Here is a 22230-nt window from a genome sequence, read left to right on the forward strand (position 1 = left end):
TCAGATTTTCAGCTGAAGAGAGAAAGTGGTTTACAACAGGGCGAGTCCTTCCCCAGAGTCAGTTCTCACAGTAGTTCTGTCACGAGCAGTCTGTGTGACACGAGCGAGTTCCCTGACCTCTCTGGAAGCATTTTATTGTTTCACTTTACCGACAACCCGTAGTGCACATAGACATTCGCACTTCCTTAGCAAATCTGGTTCCCAGGAGCCCAGCCCAGAGATTGAAAAGCAATGAATTAGAAAAGCTCTGTTAACCCTTCTGGGTCTCACGTTCTGATTCCTATTAATCTAAGAGGAATTAGCAACAACTGGGGAAGAACAAACAAACTGGAAATTTGAAAACACAGAAGTGAGACTAACCACTCAAGCTGATAATTATGTATGAGTTCTTTCCGTTTGACGGGTGGCCAGAATGCAGAGACAGTGGAATTGATGAGCCAGGATGTCCTGCTGGTGCTGGCTGCAGCTTGAAAGGAAATAATCCAGATAATTGTTTAATTGGATGCTACTTAAAAAGAGAAGCTGGAACTCCCAAGAAACACGATCGAGAGTAAACATCTTTTCAACCATATTGGTTGAGCTAAACCCCAAGGATGTTGCGTTGATGGCTTGCATCCATGAGTTTCCATTTTCATCGCCCTAAAAATACTCCTTTTTACCGTTCCTTGTCAGTTCATGCCAGTCTCTGTCAGTTTTACTTTTCAACGTGAAGTACTCCTGGATGATAATTTTCAATATTATACTTATAATACAAATGGAAAATAAGTGAAATCTTAGCTGCAGACATGGTAACAAGAGATTAAAATCAAGTTGCTTCCTAGGAGAGGTGATGTGCATGATGGTTATGAAACAGATTGCCGGGAGTCAGCCTGGGTTTGAATCATCTCATGGCTTATATTTTATATAACTTATATAAAGTCTGTAACTCGGGTCCAGCTTTCTGTGACTCCGTTTCTGCACTAGTAAATTGGAGGTGGTGATAATAGGGTTGTAGTAACGGTTACACGAGTTAGTTGTGTAAAGCCCTTATGCCAGTCCCTGACACAAGTGCGTATGACAGTAATAGTAATTTGTTATTATTACTGCTTCCTTCGTAGAAGTTTTGCATAAAAGTGACTATTTTTAGATAATCTGAGTCATGGCTCTTTTAAACTGATGTTTTAACCAAATTATCATAGCATGGTAAAGTCTATCAATTTTATAAGAAGAGGCTCAGAAAAACAAACCACAGGCAACACATTTCCTTCTGCATCAATCTCTGGATAGGGCCCTGAATGTAATTTTGGAGGTGGAATGACCAGTTAATGTATTTCGGTCCCCTCTTTCCTTTTCTTTTTTCCTCTCTTTTGACTTTATTTTTAGGGCTCTTTCTCTGAGCTGTATGCATGCATATTTAATGGTTGCCATTTTTATTCTTTTTGTAGAATTAAATATTAAATATCAGGCAGAATACCTCCTTTAATTTCCCTTCAGAGTAATAAAATATTACCAGTAACTTTTTCTTGAGATCTGTGGCAATACTCTTTGTCAAAACAGAAGTACTTAATAAAGCCAGAGAAACACCTATGGAAAGCTCTTAGGAAGAGTATGATTATATATTGGATAGATGAAATTTGTCAAATAAAGCAAACATCTAAGACATGAACTAATGCAGATTTGGTCTCAGGAAGCTCTTATACAGTAGGTGTTATGATAAATTCTAATTACCAAAGAGTTTTAGTGATTAATTTTAATACCTATTCACAATAAGATTACTAGCATGAATAAGAGTAACTCTTAAAAATCTTGTAATAGATGAGGATTGCGATTGCTCAGCAAACACTCCAAATCCCAAACTTTGTACCTAAAAATGTACCTCTGAATTAGCCTTTAATTTTACAGTATCAGTTTATATATTTAGACCAAGGAAGGAACATTAGAGTATGAATTCCTATGTAATCAACTGTCCTCACAAAAAGGAAGTTTCAGGTATCTCTTGGGGACAGTGCCGGGGTGATACTACAAATACTAACCTGGTAGCCAGAGGCTTGGACCAATAGAACGGATACTGACCATAGAGTTAAAGGGAGGATGTTTCACCAAGACTTCACCCTGCAGTGCTGGATAACAGGCAGGTAGGGGGCTTTGTGAAGGAGGCTGGGGAGGTCAGGAAGGGGGAGTGTGAGAGAACTGGGATCCTAACCATCTACCAATCGGTACAAACAGCGCATTCTGAAGAAGTGTGATATTGATAGCATCCTTGTGAAACACACTTCTGAAAAGCCAAGCGTGATGATGAGATCTACCCTGATTACCAAAAGGAGCTTCGAAGAATAGTCAGTATTTACCTGTTCTTCATGGAAGTTGTTACATTTCTTGTTGACAAAAAAAAAAAAAAAAAAAAAAAGTGACAATTTCATTCACATTTGCTGAAAGTTTCTCAAACTCAAAAAAACAAAAACAACCAGACTTAACCTGGAGAAAAATCTGTTGAAAATTCCGTTATTCTTCCGTTTGACTGTATTATATATGCAGTTCCTGTCTATTTTATTTTAATAATTATTTAGGATTTCTCCCATGCTTATTTAATCCATTTGAATTTCTGGAAATGCTTAAAGATATTCTAAACAGTAGCAAAGACAGTGTTTACTTTATATTTTGGAGATCATGGGTCAAATTCTTTTGAGAGCCTGAAATATTAATAAAATAAGTACATTTTTAAGAAATTTTTATTTTCCAGAATTAAAAAGTAATGCATCTTTCCAATTCATGGGGGAAAATCTAAAGAGAAGTTTTATTATATTTATTTTATCAAAGCATAACTTGCTCCAAATAAAAAGTTGTGAAAAGAAAACCCAAAATTTTAGTTTAGGAATGTGTATTTTATTCAGTTGTAAAGAGAATTCTAGTATGAGTCATATGATTCTTTTTTGAGTATCAATTATTATAAGACATTAAAGGGCAAAAACAGTTTGTTTGTTGCCAAAACGGGTGTGTGTTCTTTTAAGGCATTATTCCACCTCCGTATTTTTTCTTCCATTTTTCTTTTCTTTTCTTTTATTTATTCCTTTACACTAAAATTATTTTCAAAACATTTGTTCTTTTTAATTTTCCCTTTTACAATTCAAAATAATATGTAGATATGACTGTAACTCTGAAAACAAGCTTCACTACATTATGGACAATTTTCTGGCAGTTTCACTGCCCGCATTTCAAATTTACTTTGAATACCAATATTAAAGACTAATTTATGTTTTTTTTTTTATTTTTATAAAAAAGCTTACTTGATCAATGTTACAAATTTCAACAAACATTCTTTGAACTCCATCTGCATATAGTTATGTAAAATTTTATGGGGGCCACAAAAATGTATGAGAAAAATCTCAGGGCCCTAGTATCTTGTAACGAGGAATGGGGGATCAAACATGGTGTGACCTAGACAGGTCGCTAGACCACAAGCCATCTATGATTTGAGTCCTATGAGGAGACAGGGCTACACAGTTGGCATGTAGAGATGGCTCCTCTGCAGAGCTCGTCAGGCTGTGAGGATGACGAAGGGAACGGTCTAACTGTCCCTCTCTTTTGTAGGCTAGTAATGGAATCTAAAGACATCCTTGCCCATTCATCATCTGCCTTTTGCTTTTATATATGTATGTTCACTACTCTCGTTAAAACAATGTACCTGTAATGAGAGTTATAATTGCTGCTCTCTTTGGGACACACTGCACTAACCGAGGTTAATTTGTTATATTTTGTTGTTAATTATATGTTCCAGAATCATTACCTTATTGTTCTTTAGGGAAAATCTTGGAAGAGATGCTATCATACCCTTTTCTAATTGCTTTGAAAAGAAAGCATTTAATTTGCTCCTTTTTTCATCTTCCTTTTGGTGAATATGCCTTAGGATAGGTACTTGGCAAGGGGTAGACATTTAATACAGTGGTTCACATGGATTCTGTTTATATTATTACCTCTCATGTTCTTCACGGAGTGTCTTGTTTCTTACAGGACGGTTCTGTTCACTCTGACTTCTGTGGTTGTACTTGTCATTACAACTGACTGGATCAGCTGGGACAAGCTGAATCGGGGATTCTTGCCCAGTGATGAAGTTTCTAGAGCCTTCCTGGCTTCTTTCATCTTGGTCTTTGACCTCCTTATCGTGATGCAGGTAAGTGTCAAATTTTTCTCCTCTCACGGAAGCAATTCCATGCTCTGTTCTCAGTCTAACAAACACTATACAGTGAAAGGCTCCATCAAGCTAGAACGATGCATAGTTTACAGCTGCTATTAAGGGGGCCTTCTCTGATCATATTTTCAGCAGTTTTGCTGGAAGGATAAGCCAATTGGGCTTTTCTGAGAGAAGCACCAAAAATTCATTGTATGAACATTGCAAGGTGGCCCCTGGAAACCATACAGAATGGTTGTGGGTTTTTTTGCCAAGGCTTCAGGGAACAAGCAAAACAAAACAAAACAAAAACCCCCTGTCATTTAGTAAATAGAAAGCTGCAGAGATGAGGATGCTATAAAGCCAACAAGGCAGGGATAAGCAATTGCCAAAGCAACTCAGGGTTTTAGAGCAGTTGAAATGGAATAATATAAAAATGCTTTTTCTGGTTATGGAAATGATCGTTTTCTTTCCGAATTCACCAGAGATCATTCCATTTTCTTGTAAACAATATTTCTGCCCTGCTTAGCAGCAGACTGTTTATACAATAGCGTCGTGCTAACCAGGGCTACTCGTGTAATCTTCTGGTGTGAATGCTTCGGGGTCTTAGGGGTGTTTCTTTGAATGGAGCGGAAAGAGACATCACTATTACTTGACATTTTGTCATGTTCATTAAATGTCCATCCATTTGCTAGACATTTTCTTATTGCTTTCCTAACGCAATATTGGGCTTCTCCCTCCAGAGGCACTGTAAGTTACCAGAACAAAGGCTTCGTTGCTGAAGGGAAAGTAAACTCCATTGTGTTCTGAATTTGTGTGAGATTTCACAGGATAGCAGATTGGTTTTCTCATTTCTAGAGGCAAAGAGAGGCCTTTATAAGAGATAGTCTTGAATGTTCTAAAAGAAAATAACGATCTGTTTTATTTTGGGGAGTGGGGGTTAGCCCAGGCTTCAGGCTCAAGATGGTTCCTGGAATATATTACTTAAAAAGTTAAGTAAAACAGAATTCTTTGTCTCATCTGAAAGTTGATGTATTTCCTTTTTTTTATTTCCCATGGGATGGTTTAGCCTAGGGAAGGAAGCCCTGGACTTTGAGGAAGGGAGCATTGGCAAGGCTCCTTACCGCTCTTGCCGTGGGACCTCCTCTGGATATTTATAAAATTGAAGTCATGGCCCTTATGCAATAACGTGTCATGCATTACTTGTTTAAGGGCTATTTTTATCTTCTTTCATCTAACACTCCTAACTAAAACACCATCCTACTTAAAATACCTTCTTTGGCCAAGTCACCTAATGGTTCCTCTTTGAACCCATCTTAGAGTCAGAGGTATTGGTAGCCAAGTAGACGACTGTCTTTTAATTTGTTTAAACTTGAATATGAGAGCGTAAATTTCCAACTGCCATCCACCATCTTCTCCCCTCTTTATATAGTTTTAATTGTTCTTCCAATAGGTTCACTAAAATCAGGGACTTGAAGTGGGAAAAATGTCATGTTACCATTATGGACTCACTGAAAATGTACTTCATAAAGAGAGATGGAGGGAAGGACAGTCAGGATTTATACAGGCAGACTCAGCAAGATTTGGAAGGGAAAGGCAGCCTAGACGAAGGAAATGGCATGAAATGTGGAGTCAGTAAAGTGCTGAGGTGTTCAGAGAGTAGCCAGGGCACCAACTGACTGAAAATGGAGAGTTCCCGCTGAGGAATATATCAGTTTGGACCACTTTGGCTACAAGTAACAATAACCCTGCCACACCAGCTTAATCAAAGGGGAAATGTATTACTGCATTATAAGGATGTCCTGCAGTATTAAAGATGAGGGATGCAGTTGCATTTTAGGGACACATGAAAGCAGAGACTAAAGTGTCACAGGGAACCCAGACCCACTTTTATTCTCCATCTCTCATCTCTCTCTCTTTTTTTTTTTTTTTTAACTTCTGCCTTTTTTTCTCTCTTTTACTGTAAAGCAACTTTTTCAGCTTTCCAGTTCACATGGAAGAAAATGGCCACAGCCAACATCTCAGAAAGAGTCTAGCTCTCAGGTCTAATTCTGGATTCCAGGGAAGGGACAATAGGGACTGGGCTGTCCTGCACCCATCCATGAACTGACTGGGGGTGAGGCCATCTCAAAGAAAAGTGGGAAGAGATTGGGCCACAACAGCCAAATTAATACAAGAAGGAGCCAAAAACAAGGCCCCCAAAGTAGACCTGTTAACTCCTTGTCTCTCTCCAACGCCGAGTCAGCCAGCCAAGTCTGTTGACTCATCTCTCACGGTATGTCTTGCAACCTAATCCTTCCTTCTCGTTCCTCTGCCGCCATTCCAGTCCTGACTCTCCTCTCTACTACTGTGAAATAATCTCCTGTGGAACCTTCAGCCTCCAGATGTCCCCTTGTCCCATATACCTTACACAGCTCACCCTCATAACTTTCTCATTCTGAAGTGCCATCTTGCATATGTCACGTCTCCACCAAAAGTCTTGTCGGTAACTCCTCGTTGTCCAAGAACAAAGCCCACACTGGAGGAGCGATCTCAGTGCCCTCCGTGGTCTGGCCTGGGCTGTGTTTTCTCCCACGTCTTCCCCGTTCTAGCTCTACCTCAATGCCAGGGATTGTTGCTTGGCCCGACCACAGCATGCCTATTCCAGGCCATCTGTGAGCCTCTTTTTTCCTCCCCAGATTGTTCCTTTCTCCTGCCCTGCTCATTAGACTTCACCATTGAAGATTATTCCAGCTCCCCTTTGTTAAAGCCATGCGATGACTTTCTCCTTGCACCTCCTGCAGCACATTTCGCCTGAACTGCAAATCAGCATTCCGCTGTTTCCTGCTCCGCAGAGCGGAAGCCATAGTTCACCGCTCTCCACCCCTGGAGCCGCCCTAGCGCAGAGCCTTGCACGGGCAGCAGGCGGCCCCGAGTAACAACTGCCTGATGAGGGTAAAGAAATGGCATTTCAGCACTCAGTCTCATGCAAACTCTGTCCCCTCTGGGAGCGTCACGTTGAAGTTCACGGGACTAGTACATGTGGTGAGAGAGTGAATTAAAGGAAACGGAGCCCCAGGAGGCATATATAGTCAAACGTTTAAAAAACCTTGAATACAAATGTCCTTACAAGTCCATAACCAACCAAACTGTGATCTAATCCATTTCATATTCACATATTTCAGACAAAAGAAAAATAGGAAAGTAGCAACATTGCTGGACACGGAGAGAGTGGTTTCACTGAAAGGGTTGCCCTCATTAGAATTATTTAAGCGATTTGAGCGCAATTGACCCCAGGTCTTTCTAATGGTAGGAAAATTCAACTTATATGATCAAAAAATATTTTAATGTTTGGTTAAAAAAAAAGAAAAGAAACCATTAGAGTATGATACCACTGCTGTAAAGATTTTATTTTAACAAAATTGATAGGTCAATTCTGAATACTTTTCAATAAAGTGTCATTACTGATTTTTATGCATATTCTTTAAATAGGATTTTTCTGCATTTATTGTGAAAACTATTTGTGGTAACATGATTTTCTGTAGTTTTAGTAAATTCACTGGAACTAAGGCATAAACAGATGCCAGTAAAATATTACATGGCTCACATAAATCACATACCACTACAGAACATAAGAAGTAAATTGTAAAGAACCCTGCCCTCTGAGGGAATTTTGTCTCAGATTTGTTTAATATTTATGTCACTTAACTTTTATATACTCATTTAATTCCTTGCACAAGTATTTAATTTGCAGTTATATTCCACCTACTCATCTTTTCTGTTAGAGCGATGAAAATTTATACCTATGACATGTAAGAGTTCAAAATATGATGTGTTGCAGAGCAAGGAAAGGACAAAACATTGTCTTAGGAGTTCACCAAAAGGAGAGAGAGAAAAAGATCAGTGTAGACCGAGTAGTAGGGGAAAGCTTCAGAGAAAAGATTAGATTAGAATGACAAGCAGCTAAAATTTGAAAAGGCAGAACCATGAACAAGACTTTTTTTTTTTAGCATTGTGATCTCAAGATAGGAACTCAGTTTTGCTCCATTAAGCTCAGAAAACATTTATAAATTCATCCCTAGTGTGCCTTGCACCAGGTGCTGGAGACGGGACGGAGCAAGGGACATCAAAGATCAGTGACTCGGTCCACAGGTGTTGGTAGCCACGGAGGGGAATTCAGAACTTAATAGAATAAATATGAATGGAAAACTAGAAGCATTTGAGAAAGAGTGTCTCTATTTAGATGAATTATTCAGGGAGAAAGTAAAAATTCCTCCCTTGCCACTTTTAAATTCAACCACCCCGCCCTCCCAGGATCTCTCTGCTGATATGAAGACTTTAGATGAAGTCTTCATAAGGTAAGGAACGTTCTGGGCTTTTTACTAGACAAAAAGAGGGAGGGGAGTGAAAGAGGGAAGAGAGAGGAGGAGGATGAGGAGAGGTGAGGAGCCGGAAAGATGGATATAGACAGGGATGCCCTGAGGAGCCAGGACAGTTAGTTCTCCAGTGCGCTGGGTGGGTGGGTGGAAGCCGGCAGGATTAGGCAGTGGTGATGACCGTGGGGGCTGATGAAGTTCTCTCTGTTGCTAAGTTTTCATTCATTCTTCGTCTCTCACAAATGCTTTACGTAACTGAACTCTAGGGGATTGGTGTAGGGAGATTAAAAAACTGTTGCGTTTCACAAATGAATCAGTGTAGCTTAGCATCAAGATAGCTTCTGCTGAACAAAGTGCCCAGGAGGCAGAGGAAGTTGTGAGAAGGCAAGTTGCTATAATTTATAGGTAAGTATGGGAAGGTGTTGTGTGTATGTATACATATATATATACCCTTGAACTTTCTCCTCTTTGACAGCTTCTCCTCTACGAAGTTTCCCTCATTACCCTGTGTGTGTGTATCTTAGATTAATGTATATGAATAGATACATAATATCAATAAAATATACATTATATACAGAATGTCTTAGCTTTATCAGCTTCAAAGAGAGAAATTTTTTTAGAAGAGAGGCTTTCAAAGAGAAGAAGAAAGATCCAAGGGTCATATTTTGGTGAATACACATGTGAAAACACTGTTGCTACATCTTTTCAATACTTCTCTTTCTTGTAATTTATCTACATACCTGCCCGTTACCTTCATACCTACATACCTACGTTCCTCCTGTAATGTGTGAGCTTGAGGAGAGGAAATGTGCTCTTTTTAAGTTTTTTCATTCCCACAGCTCACTCATATTCAGTACAGTGCAGCTTTACCATAAATATTCTGCTGGATGAAAGAATAAATAAAGGAATGAACATAACATTATTTCAGAAAAGCCCAAGAACGTGAGATTTTTTCAAGAACTAAAATGTTTACCAACAGTAGGAAAATGAACCATCAATAATATCAGATTAGGTCATTTCTGCTGAAGTATGATCCCATAGTAATTAAATATCCAAATAAAAATCTGAATAAAATGGCCAATTAAATGTTAAAAAGGACTCTTTGGTCTAGTTGGAAAGCATTTAGAGAGAAGTGATGTTTCCTGAAAAGTAATTCTTAATGCACTGAAAAAATAATTCTGAAAATTGCATTCCACAAGCATTTCACTGTGTAACATCTAAAAGGTGTTTTTCTTTTTTGTGCATCATTCTCAGAAGCAGGTTGGCTCATTTTTAAAAAATAGACATTATGACTCTTGGTAGACTTTATTTTAAAACTCCTCCAGCCTGACTTTAATAGGGCATTTCTTTTGAGGTCATAATTTTTGAAAGTGTAATCATTTCCTTTAGAACGTAGGGCAGAGCAAAAAAGCATGAACCTATTTTAATTAAATTGCCGTGGTGTTTTGACAAGTTCGCGTATCTTTTCAGGGTAAGTTATTTCAACTGACTTTATTCATAGGCTACTTAGAAAGAAAAGGTTGTTTAAATGTCTGTCCACCAGTTTTAACATATTCTCCGGCTATAGGAATACTTTATATAACTTTCTTCAAATTATTTAAAACGCCTCTTCGTGCTTGTTTTACCTCTTTATTTTTCTTACGCAAGGTCTACACCCCTATTTGAAAATAAAGTAACGGTCATTTCTGTTACAGGAGCCACGTGATGACGTGGAATAAGGGTTTATCCTTTAAATAATACCTGGATTAACCATAAATGCCTGTTCCCTTCATGATGTGTATCTAAGAGGTTGAATCTCGACTTTATTTACTGTCACCGTTTTGTGCTTCTAACATCATTGTTGGTCCACTGGGGAGACAGATTGTTCAAAGAGATCACCTTTGAGAGGAGCCTCAATATGTTTGTTAGTAGCTTCAGCAACTGGTCTCTCCAAATAGTAGACAGACTTACCGCAATAAGTCATGTCCGTGCAGCATGATGGAGGTCAGCCAAGTGGGCAGGAGGTGCCAGGTAACACATCTTGGCAGGCGACCCGAGGTATCAGGAACATTTGGCAGAAGGTAGTAGATGAGCTGGAAGCACTGGAGTTACTAGGCAAAAAAAAAAAAGAAAAAAGGGAAAAGAAAAGAAAAAGGATCTAATCATGGATACCAGCGTGACAAACACACTCCCTTGAAAATGATACTAATAGTCTGGTTAGCATATAAAATAGATCACAGTTTTGAAACAGGCAGTAAGTTCTATGAGGGATTATTGTGAGCAGGAGAGATCACTCAATTCTTTATGGATAATATGAGAAGAATGTAGCTTGAAGGAATTATAAGATTTGGTTAAGCAAGTGGAAAATAGAGACATTTAAGTTTTATCCCAATTTAAATGCTTCAGACCCTGGGGTATTTTTTTTTAAAGAGAACTAAAACATGATTAAAAAACTGAGAAGATAGAAGCTCCATACTGTTGCACATGAGCAATAATTTTTTCAAAGCCACACGGAAGCAGCAAAATAGAACGCCCTTAAATTAGTATTCTTCCAGTGGATGCATTGCTTCCAGGCACCATAGAATGGTCAGTGCCTGTGACCTTCATGACGGTGTTCCAGCCCTGGCCTTTACCCCAGCTTTGTGTGTATCATTGTTGGCCCTGGAAGTCACATGTAGCATTGCCAGCTTGTCACTGCATCACTTCTACGTGACCAAAAAAGTGCGATGTTGAAGACTAGACACATTCAGTCCTTTCATTCAGCCCTCCACTTCCCTGGGGCAGGTTTCAAACTGAGAGCATGGCTATACTTCAGGTCGGAGTTTTATGGGTGCATCGGAGGAGGTAATACAAAGGACGTGACTGCCAGCTGACTTACGAGCAGGACCCAGGCAATCGAAGGCTGCTCCCTGCCCTGCTGTGTTTGGAACGTCTGCCGTCCACACCATTCCCACAGTGGGAGCCGTCTGCAAGGATGCAGCCTTGAGAGAGCAAGTGTAGTTGAGAGCGTCTGACAGATAGTCTTTAGGTCAAAGGTCCATTAATTCTGGAGTGGGACATGCAAGGCGAGCCTTGGGGAATACGGTGCCTCAAGTGGCTCAAAGTCCAGCCTTGTCTAGTTAGACTAGAGGTTGAGTCCAATACCAGGAGACCATAGTGAGAACCCTTCCTGGCGGAAATGAGGAACAAGCCACTAAGAAGAGCAGAATGTGCACTGAAAACACGATGGGACTAGAAAAAAGACTGGGAGGGAGGGAGAGAAGGAGTCAGGGAGGCAGAAGGAAAAGTAGAAGGCTAGAATTCACTGAGCACATACTGCATTCTGGGCACTGTCCTGGATGCGAAGCATTTGACACGTGGTAGGAAGCTTAGTGAATGATGGGAACACTCCCGCAGTAGACTAGAGCCAGGGCTCTATTTCTTAGTGGCAGTGGGACCCTGGTTAAGTCACTGCATTTCTAGGAATCAATTTTCTCATCTATAGCGTGACAAATTTTTCCTGACCTAGGTTACAGGATTTTTATGATAGTCTAAAAAAGGCACCTGAAGTGTGATGTTTTTGCATATTGAAATTACATAATCTATATAGAAGAAAATAATTCGGTTGGAGAAAAGTTTCAGAGTTATGCTTTGAGTTACAATTAATCATTCAGGCTTCTTTTGATCTCAGCTAAAGAAAATGCTAATAATGTGATGATAATGTGAAGAGATTGGAGTCTCAGTAACAGTGCATTGCAGCCATAATCTGCTAATAGAGATATATACTAAAGAGATGATCCAATCTCTTACCTGACTATAAGAATCTCCAAAATTCTTACAAAAATGTGAATTCTCAGGCTATAGGAAGATTGCCAGAAGTTTCTGGTTTAGTGAGTATGGTGCTGGGGGATTACTAGGCACTACAGATGATTCTTGTGATTGTGGTCACCTGGAAGCCAGTTAAAAATGCACATTCTTGGGTCTTCCTCTTACAGCTAGTGGTACCACAATTACCGGAGGATTTGGCCTGTGAAAATGAGTTTTTATTTAGCCCAGATTTCCCTGATTTCCCTGAAACTCACTGCTCTAAGGTAATGCCCTAATAGTAAGTGAATGTCTGCTGTTACACAATTCAGATGCTATATATAAAAAAACCCCAAGAAACTTCCAAATTGCCGGATGGTACTCAGTATTTATTGCATTTGATGAAGTTTGGAGAATTATTTAGAATTTTGCATTTTTCCTATAAAACTATATCATTCCTGTGGTACATATTATGAAAAGCTGAACAGTTAAAAACCAAATGTGTACCTGGTGTATTTTTCTGTAATTTTTGATGAAAATATATTTTACAAATATACCCTTTGCTGAAAAGTATATTTATGTCTAAGATGCTGACCATGTACTTAACCTTTGATTTCAATAGCTGAGTACATTTATTTGGCAAGATGAATAAGATGTAAACTATAGGAATAGCATAAAGGCATATATTTCTCAGTTTTATAACAAAATTAATTTATTTTAAAAAGTATTTGGGAAAAAGTCAAAATTACTTGTTTATAATTCTTTCTATTTATTCTAAAGTGGATGGCTGCCAAGGAATAGCCTTTGTTTTGACGAACATGGTAATAGGTATGGATGCAAAATTAAGAAACTTGGAAACCTAGAGGGGGTTTCTGTCTATGCAGTAGTACAGTAGGAGCCAAAAAATTCGAAGGAGTTGTTGTGGGGAAAGAGAGAGAGAAGACATAGAGATGGCAGCTGCTCTAGGTAATAGAACTTGGGAGAGAGAAGATTTTCTGAAAAGTTCTGCTCTATCATATACAGGGTTATAGCCAGTTTCCCAAGACAATGTCAGTTAAAATATATATATATATTCTCCAATTATTTTGGCATCATTTTCCCCTTTCTTTTTTTTATTGAAGTATAGTCAGTTACAATGTGTCAATTTCTGGTATACAGCATAATGTCCCAGTCATGCATATATAAATTTATTTATTTTCGTATTCTTTTTCATTAAAGGGTATTGCAAGATATTGAATGTAGTTCCCTGTGCTATACAGAAGAAATTTGGTTTTTATCTATTTTTATATATAACTGTTAACATTTCCAAATCTCAAACTCTCAAATTTGTCTCTTCCCACCCCCTTTCCGTAGTAACCATTAGATTGTTTACTGTGTATGCGAGTCTGTTTCTTTTGTAGACGAGTTCATCCTCTTATTCCTTTTTTGTTTAGATTCCACATATGAGTGGTGTCATATGGTATTTTTCTTTCTCTTTATGGCTTATTTCACTTAGAAAGATGATCTCCAGGTCCATCCTTGTTGCAGTAAATGGCATTATTTTATTACTTTTTATGGCTGAGTAGTATTCCATTGTATAAATATACCACAACTTCTTTATCCAGTCATCAGTCATGAACATTTAGGTTGTTTCCTATTGTAAATAGTGCTGCTATGAACATTGGGGTGCATGTATCTTTTTGAATTAAGGCTCCCTGTGAATATGTGCCCAGGAGTGGGATTGCTGGATCATATAGTAAGTTTTTAGTCTTTTGAGGAATCTCCAGAAAAGGGAATTCTAATAAAATGAGGTTTATAACTGGAAAAACCTCTAGTCTTATGATCTTGGTCAGGATAATGAACGATAAAAAGGACATAATTTGATTAGAATAAAATGAGTTGATGACATTTATCAGACAGACTATATCACGGAGAAGACACTAAACTCATCATCTTCAGCATGGTCCAGGGGTTAGTTCTTTCTACATTTGCCTGATTAGCAGCTCAAAAACGTTTTCTGTTTCACTTCTAGAATTCCCTTGGTAATATATTGTGTATTTTCTGCAGCTGTCCCAATGAGATAAATACTTAAGTGAATAATGGAACATCTTTCTAAAATGACTGATTCTCAGAGATCTAGAGTGTTTAAGCACTCTCACTATTTCTGTTCAGATTCACGGGACACTTCATTTCACTACAAAAATGGCTTTCTGATTCTCTCATCTCTCAGTAAGAATAAGTCTGATGTGTCTTTGAATGTTATAGAAAATTATTCTCATCTCTGAATGACTGTAACTTGCTTATGAGGTCAGAAAGAGTGGATGATCACCTCCAAACTTGATGGAAGAGGACCAGTGTAAATATTTTCAACAGCTCTTTTGAGATCTGTTTTAAAGCTGTGCTATAAAAAAGGAATTTGCACATCTAATTAATATACAACTGCAGGCATCGCCAGGGACATTTTGATGCCAGTTTACCAGAAAAGATATGACAATATATACACTACCAACCGTGACTGAAAATATCTGGTGTGGTGAGCAAAATAATGCCCACACACACACACACTGACAGATATCCACACCCTAATCCCTGGAACCTCCGAATATGTTAAGTTACATGGCAAAGGGAGATTAGGTTGCACTGAAATTAACTTTTCTAATCAACTGAATTTAAAATAGGGAGATTTTCCTGGATTTTCCAGGAGGGCTCAGTGTAATTACAAAGGTCTTTAAAAGAAGAAGAGGGGGGCAGAATCAGTGAGATAACAGAATGCAAAGGACTTGGCCCATCATTGCTGGCTTTAAAGATACAGGAAAAGGACCAGTAACCCAAGCAATGCAGGTAGCATCTCGAATCAGTAAAGGGCCAGGAAATGGATTCCTTCCTAAAGCTTCCAGAAAGAAGACAGCCCTGCCAGCACCTTGATTTTAGCTCTGTGAGGCCCATTTTGAACTTGTGACCTCCAGAACCATCAGATAATAAAGTTGTGTTGTTATAAGACACTTAGTTTGTAGTAATTTTTTTTTATAGCTGTGATAGGAAACTAATAAGGCTCAATGTCCCCACATCTCTACTGATGTGGGCTATTATTGATCTTTTAAATCTTTTGCTAGTCCAAAGGTCAGAAATATCTCATTGCACCTTAATGTTTTCATAATTAGTTAGATTGAGATTATTTCCTTCTGCTAGATATTTAATGGATATTAAAATTGCTTTATGAACATCCAGCTCATGAGCTGATCCTATTTCATTATTGAGGTTCTATTTTTTTCTTATACATTTGTTTGACTGTTAAAATTTCTTTTTTTTTTTCTTTTTTTTTTTTTTTGCTGTTGGTGTCTAACGCATGAAGAAAAGCATTTACTAAGTTTTTATCAGGAATCTATGGTGAATTTTCGTAAAATAGAGCAGCTTTTCAGCATTACGAGAGGTAATCACAGATGTGCTCTCTTTTAGTATGTTTTATACCTTTAAGCTGCCAATGTAATAAACTATGAGAATAGCGGGTAGGGGTATAGCTCAGTTGTACAGCACATGCTTAGCACGCACAACGGTCCTGGGTTCAATCCCCAGTACAGCCATTAAAATAAACAAACAAACAAACAAACCTAATTACCTTCCCCCGCCAAAAAAAAAAAAAAAGCAAACTGTGAAAGTAGATTTCTTACCTTCATCCTTACATCACTAGCATATATCCCAATTTGTGATAGTGCATTATTTATAATATACTGCTGAAGTCAGTTTCACAAGTATATTTATAAATGAGATGTGTGTATCCTTTTTCCTGCTGATTTTTATCATGGTTATGTAAGTCCTACAGATGAACCGAAAGCCTCTGTCTTTTGCTGTGCCCTGGAACCATACAGGAGCTGTTTGTGCTACACTCTGTATCATTCCATGCCTTGTTACACATTTTCTTTCTCCATTCCATTTTATATAATGTCAATAATCTCGATGATGTTTAGAGAGAAAAGAAAAATACTCATTATCTCAAACTGCTCTTTTGAGGTTGAATCTCCCACCCCCATCTTGTAAAATTAGAGAGTTGGGGTTTTTTTGTTTTTCCATCCTTAAGCCACTCCTGTAATTACGGAAGAAACTGGGGATGAGACATAAGAAAGGACCTCCTTGGAGAAGTGTTATTGACAGCATAGCTTCTGGCTGTAGATTCCTTTTCCTCTGATGCTTTATTATTATCGCTATGACTGTCATTTTCATGTTCATAATCATGTCTTATGTGAAATCCTCTTTATACTACAACAAACTATAAATATGTTATTAATTTATCTTTTACTATGTCAATGCAGACTGTATTAATTGTAGTGAGCAGGACAACAGAGGTAATAGCCCCATGTTATTTTATTATAGTCAGAACATTTCAGCAGAACTGTGTTGAATGAGGGGTACTACATTAAATATGTATTGATTGTTTTTATTGAAGTATAGTTGATTTATAATATTGTTTTACTTACAGGTGTACAGAAAAGTGATTCAGTTATATATATATATATATATATATGTATATTTCAGACTATTCATCATTATAGGTTATTACAAGGTATTGAATATAGTTCCCTATACTGTACAGTAGGTCCTTGTAGCTTATCTGTTTTATATATAGTAGTGTGTATCTGCTAATTCTATACTCCTAACTTAGGCTTTTCACCTTCCTTTCCTCTTTGGTAACCACAAGCTTCTTTTCTGTCTCTGAGTCTAATTTCTGTTTGGAAATAAATTCATTTGTATTATTTTTTAGATTTCACATATGTGGTATCATTTAATATTTGTCTTTCTCTGTCTGACTTACTTCACTGAATATGATATTCTCTAGGTCTTCCCATGTTGCTAAAGAGAGCAATATTTCACTCTTTTTTGTGACTGAGTAATAATGCGTTATATGTATGTGTGTGTGTGTGTATAGAATATATATAACTCCTTTTCATTCATTTGTTGATGGACACTTAGGTTGCTTCCAAGTCTTAGCTATTGTAAGTAGTGCTGCTGTGAACATTGGCGTTCATATATCTTTCCGAATTAGAGTTTTCATCTTTTGTGGATGAGAGCTCAGGAGTGGGATTGCTGAATCATATGGTAGTTCTATTTTTAGTTTTTTAAGGAACCTTCACACTGTTTTCCATAGTGGTTGTACCAATTTACATTTCCACACAACAATGTAGGAGGGTTCTCTTTTCTCCTCACCCTCTCTAGCATTTGTTATTTGTAGACTTTTTGATGATAACTATTCTGACCAATGTGAGATGATACTTCATTGTGTTTTTGATTTGCATTTTTCCAGTAATTAGCTATGTTGAGTATCTTTTCATGTGCCTGTTGGCCATCTGTGTGTCTTCTTTAGAGAAATATCTATTTAAGTCTTCTTCCCATATTTTGTCTGTGTTGTTTGGTTTTTTGATGTTGAGTTGTATGAACTGTTTGTATATTTTGGAAATAAACTTTTGTCGGTTGCATTGTTTGCAAATATTTTCTCTCATTCTGTAGATTGTCTTTTTGTTGGTTGTCTAGGAGTTTTATGGTGTCATATCTTATATTTAGGTCTTTAAACCACTCAGAGTGTAAATTTATATATGGAGTGAAGGAGTGTTCTAATTTCACTGATTTACATGAGGCTGTCCAGCTTTCCCAATACCATTGCTAAAGAGACTGTCTTTTATCCATTGTATATTCTTGCCTCCATTGCCAAAGATTGATCAAGTATAGATATAGGGATCTATTTCCAAGCTCTCTACTCTGTTCCATTGATCTATATGTCTGTTTCTGTGTCAATACCACTTTGCTTTGATTGCTGTAGCTTTGTAGTATTGTCTGACGTCTGAGAGGGTTATACCTCCAGCTTGCTTTCTCCTCAGGATTGCTTTGGCAATTCTGAGTCTTTTATGGTTTCATATACATTTTAGGATTACTTCCCCCTCTTAAATATTTTGAAGTAGTTTGAGGATAGGTTTAAGTTCTTTTTGTATGTTTAGTAGAATTTCTCAGTGAAACCATCTGGTTCTGAACATTGGTCTGTAGGGAGTGTTTTTATTACAGATTCTATTTCACTTCTAGTTATTGGTATGTTCAAATTATCTGTTTCTTCTTGGCTCAGTTCTTCTAGCCTCAGGCAGGCTGTATGTTCCTAGAAATTTGTCCTTTTCCTCTGAGTTGTCCAATTTGTTGATAGATAACTGATCATAGTATTCTCTTATGATTTTTTTGTATTTCTATGGTATTGATTGTTACTTCTCCTCTTTCATTTCTTATTGTGTTTATTTGGCTCCTCTCTTTTCTTCTTGGTGATCCTGGCTAGATGTTTGTAGGTTTTATTTATCCTTTCAAAAAAAAAAAAATCAGCTCTTGGTTTATTGATATTCTCTATTGTTTTTATAATCTCTATTTTGTTCACTTCCTTTCTGATCTTTATTATTTTCTTCTTTCTGCCTGACTTTGGACTTTATTTCTCTTTTTCTAATTCTTTTAAGTGTGGTAGGTTAAATTGTTTATTTGAGATTTTTCTTATTTCTTGTAGAAGGCCTGTATCGCAATGAGTTTCCCTCTTAGAACTGCCTTTGCTGCATCCCATAGATTCTGTAAGGTTGTGTTTTTATTTTAATCTGTCTTGAGGTATTTTGTGGTTTCCTTTTTGACTTCTTTACTGACCCATTGGTTTTTTTAGTAGCATGTTCTTTAGTCTCCATGTAATTTTTTCTCTTGTTTTTCTTTCTGTGGTTGATTTCTAATTTCATAGCATTGTGGTCAGATAAGATGCTTGGAATAGTTTCTATCCTCTTAAATTTGTTGAGCGTGCATGGGCCATCCATGCTTGTTTTGTGTTCTAGTATGTGGTCAGTGCTAGAGAATGCTCCATGTGTGCTTGAACAGAGTGCATAGTCTGGTTTTTCTTGGTACATAGTATCCTGTAGAGATCCATCAAGTCCAGTTGTTCTGTTGTGTCACTTAGTACCTCTGTTGCCTTATTGATTTTGTCTGGAGGATGTCACTGATGTCAGTGGAGTGTTAAAATCTTCTACTATTATTGTATTCCTGTCAATTTCTCCCTTTATGTCTGTTAGTATTTGTTTTATATATTTAGGTGTTCTTATCTGGGTGCATGTATGTTAACGAGTGTAATATCCTCTTCTTCTATTGATCCTTTTATCGTTATATAGTGTCCTTCTTTGTCTTTCTTTATGGACTTTGTTTTAAAGTCTATTTTTTCTGACGTGAGTATTGCTATCCCTGTTTTCTTGTTGTTTCCATTTGTATAAAATGTATTTTTCCATCCCCTCACTTTCAATCTATGTGTGTCTTTCACCCTAACGTGAGTCTCTTGTAGGCAACATATTGCAGGTTCTTGTTTATTTTATCCAGTCTGCCACTCTGCCTTTTGTTCAGAGCATTTAGGTCATTGACATTTAAAGTAATTATTGATAGGTGCCTACTTACTCCCATTTTAGACTTTGTTTTCTAGTTGATTTTGTTGTTCTTTATTTCTTTTTCTTTTTGTTTTTCCTTTTGTTGTTTGATAGTTTCTTTTTACATTATGTTTGAGTTTCTTTCCTTTTGGTTTTTGTGATTCCATTGTATGTGGTTATTCTCATTTTCAAGAATGTTAACCCATAACTGTATCTACCTGCTCTAAACTGACAGCCATTTAAGTTCAAACACATTCTAAAAGATCTACATTTTTTTAGTTCCCTCCCTCACATTTTATGATTTTGATGTCCTATTTTACATCTTTGTCCTTTTGCTGATAATTGTAGTTATAGTTGCTTTTACAATTTTTTTTTGCTTTTTTTTTAATGTATGTACTGGTTTATTTAAGTGATCTTCAATCCTTTTATATATTTGCCTTTCCTATTGTCTTATTCCCTTTCCTGTAGATTCTTGCTTAGTTTCTATTTAGAGAAGAGTTTTCAGTATTTCTTTTAGATAGGTTTAATATTGCTGTATTCTTTTAGTTTTTGCTTCTCTGTGAAATTCTTAGTTTCTCCTTTGATTCTGCCAGGTAGAGTATTCTAGGTTGGAAGTTTTTCCCTTTCAGGATTTTATATATATCTTGCCCTCCCTTCTGGCCTGCAAAGTTTCTGTTGAGAAATCATCTGATAATCTTATGGGGGTTCCCTTGGAACTGACTTTTTGTTTTCTCTTTGTGCCTTTAGAATCCTCTCTATGTTATCTTAAACTTTGCCATTTTAAGTATGATATGTCTCAGTGTGGGTCTGTTTGGGTTTATCTTGTTTGGAACACTCTGTGCTTCCTGTACCTGGATATCTGTCTCTTTCTTTAGGTTGGGAAACTTTGGGCCATCATTTCTTCAAATATACTTTTTATCCCCTTTTCTCTTTCTTCGTCTTCTGGAACCCCTATTATGTGCAGGCTGGGATGTTTTATATTACCCCACAGATCTCATATGTTGCTTTCATTATTTTTTTCAGTTGTCTTTCTGCCTGCTATTCTGATAGGGTGATTTCCGTTATTCTATCTTCTAGATTACTTATTCATTCTTCTGCATTATTTAGTCTGATAGTCATTGCTTTTAACGCAATTTTTATCTTGCCAGTTGAGTTGTCTAATTTTGATTGGTTTATCATTTATTTTTCTTATAAAACTCTTTATAGTTTCTAATTCCTTGTTACAGTCAGTGATCTACATTTATATTGATTATCTTCCTTAATTCCTTTAGCATTTTCATTACCTTTTTTGAACTTGGGGTCTAGTAGACTGGAGAGGTCTATTATGCTATTTGCTCTTTCAGAGGATTTCTCTTATTCTTTTGATTGAGTGGAGTTTCTCTCCTTTTTCACTTTACTTAAATTTCTCTTTCTCTGTGTATTTAAGATAAACAGTTATGTACTGTGGCCTTGAAGGGCTGTTTTTATGTGAGAGCATCCCTGTGTAGACTGTGTGAATCCAATTTTTTTGGTGCAAGGGCTGTTTTTGGTATGGATGCCTGTCATGTCTTTCCTCAGAGTGTGCTGGCTATTATCCCCTGCAGAGAGGGTGTGATTGGTATTGTGACCAGAGCCTGCATTGGATGTTGGGCAGGGTTTCCTCTTTGTTCTGTGGCTACCATAGCTCTGTTGGGTGTGTGGTCTGCTCCGCAGTTGGACTAGAAGCCCTCAGACCTGGTTTTAAGCTATAGTGTAAAGTAGGTGTTACAGGAGTGCTCCTGCTGGGAAAGGAACTGCTGAGTATTCATCCACAGGGACTGACCACTGGGTACATGCAGTTCTGTGATACTGCCCACCACCTGGTGTGCACACCAAGAAAGTCCTTCTGCTGATCCTGCCCTCAGACCACCCCCACTGTGGTAATCACTGAGGCTAATAACTGGCTTTGATGTCAACCTCCACCTTATGCTACCTCACAAAGCCCACTGTAGCTGGAGCAATGACCCTGATGAACACACTGACAGGGGGCCTCTTATGGTAGACTCGTGCCCTATGCTGCACCAGCTAATATTGGCACTCCTATAGCAGAACCATGCCCCACTCTGTGTGTTAACAATGGTGGCCTGGACCACACACCAGGCCCTTCAGGCTTTCTGCATAATTAGGATGAGACCGAGTCCTCTCCCAGGGACTGTCTGCTGGAACCAGAGTTTCAGCTCCTAACTGCTGTGTGTACCAACAGCCCCTCCTGGCACATGTTTCCACCTGGGAAGTGTGATGAATGGCAGCCATCCTGCTGGTTTCTCTCTGTCCTGATAGCTAGCAAACTAGCACCAGTGCACTCTTTGCAAGAAGAATCCAGTCCCCTCCAGCTCCCTGTCTATCTCGACAGACCTCCCAGCTGCAAAGGGGCTTCCCAGGGCAAGGGAACCTTTCCTCTTTCACAGCTCCCTTCCAGGGGTACAGGTCCCATCCTGATACTTTTTTTATCCTACCTGGTTACATGGGAATCTTTCTTGCAGCTTTGGTTGTGTAAGAGATCTTCTGCCAGTTTACAGTTTGTTTTCTGTGATAATTGTTCCATATGTAGATGTATTTT

At 37.8% G+C, this 22230-nt stretch overlaps 1 protein-coding gene across 3 annotated transcripts in view; it reads left to right on the forward strand.

Annotated features, from left to right (window-relative positions):
- Positions 1-22230, forward strand: part of TMEM117 (transmembrane protein 117) — a 441213-nt gene that overhangs the window by 358187 nt on the left and 60796 nt on the right. For all 3 annotated transcript variants that reach the window (XM_031462722.2, XM_031462720.2, XM_031462724.2), the window contains one exon: positions 3988-4147. In XM_031462722.2, the coding sequence (XP_031318582.1) occupies positions 3988-4147 (160 nt within the window). The remainder of the gene's footprint in view (positions 1-3987; positions 4148-22230) is intronic.

The sequence above is a fragment of the Camelus dromedarius genome, chromosome 11, assembly GCF_036321535.1.
Source record: "Camelus dromedarius isolate mCamDro1 chromosome 11, mCamDro1.pat, whole genome shotgun sequence".
Taxonomy (NCBI): domain Eukaryota; kingdom Metazoa; phylum Chordata; class Mammalia; order Artiodactyla; family Camelidae; genus Camelus; species Camelus dromedarius.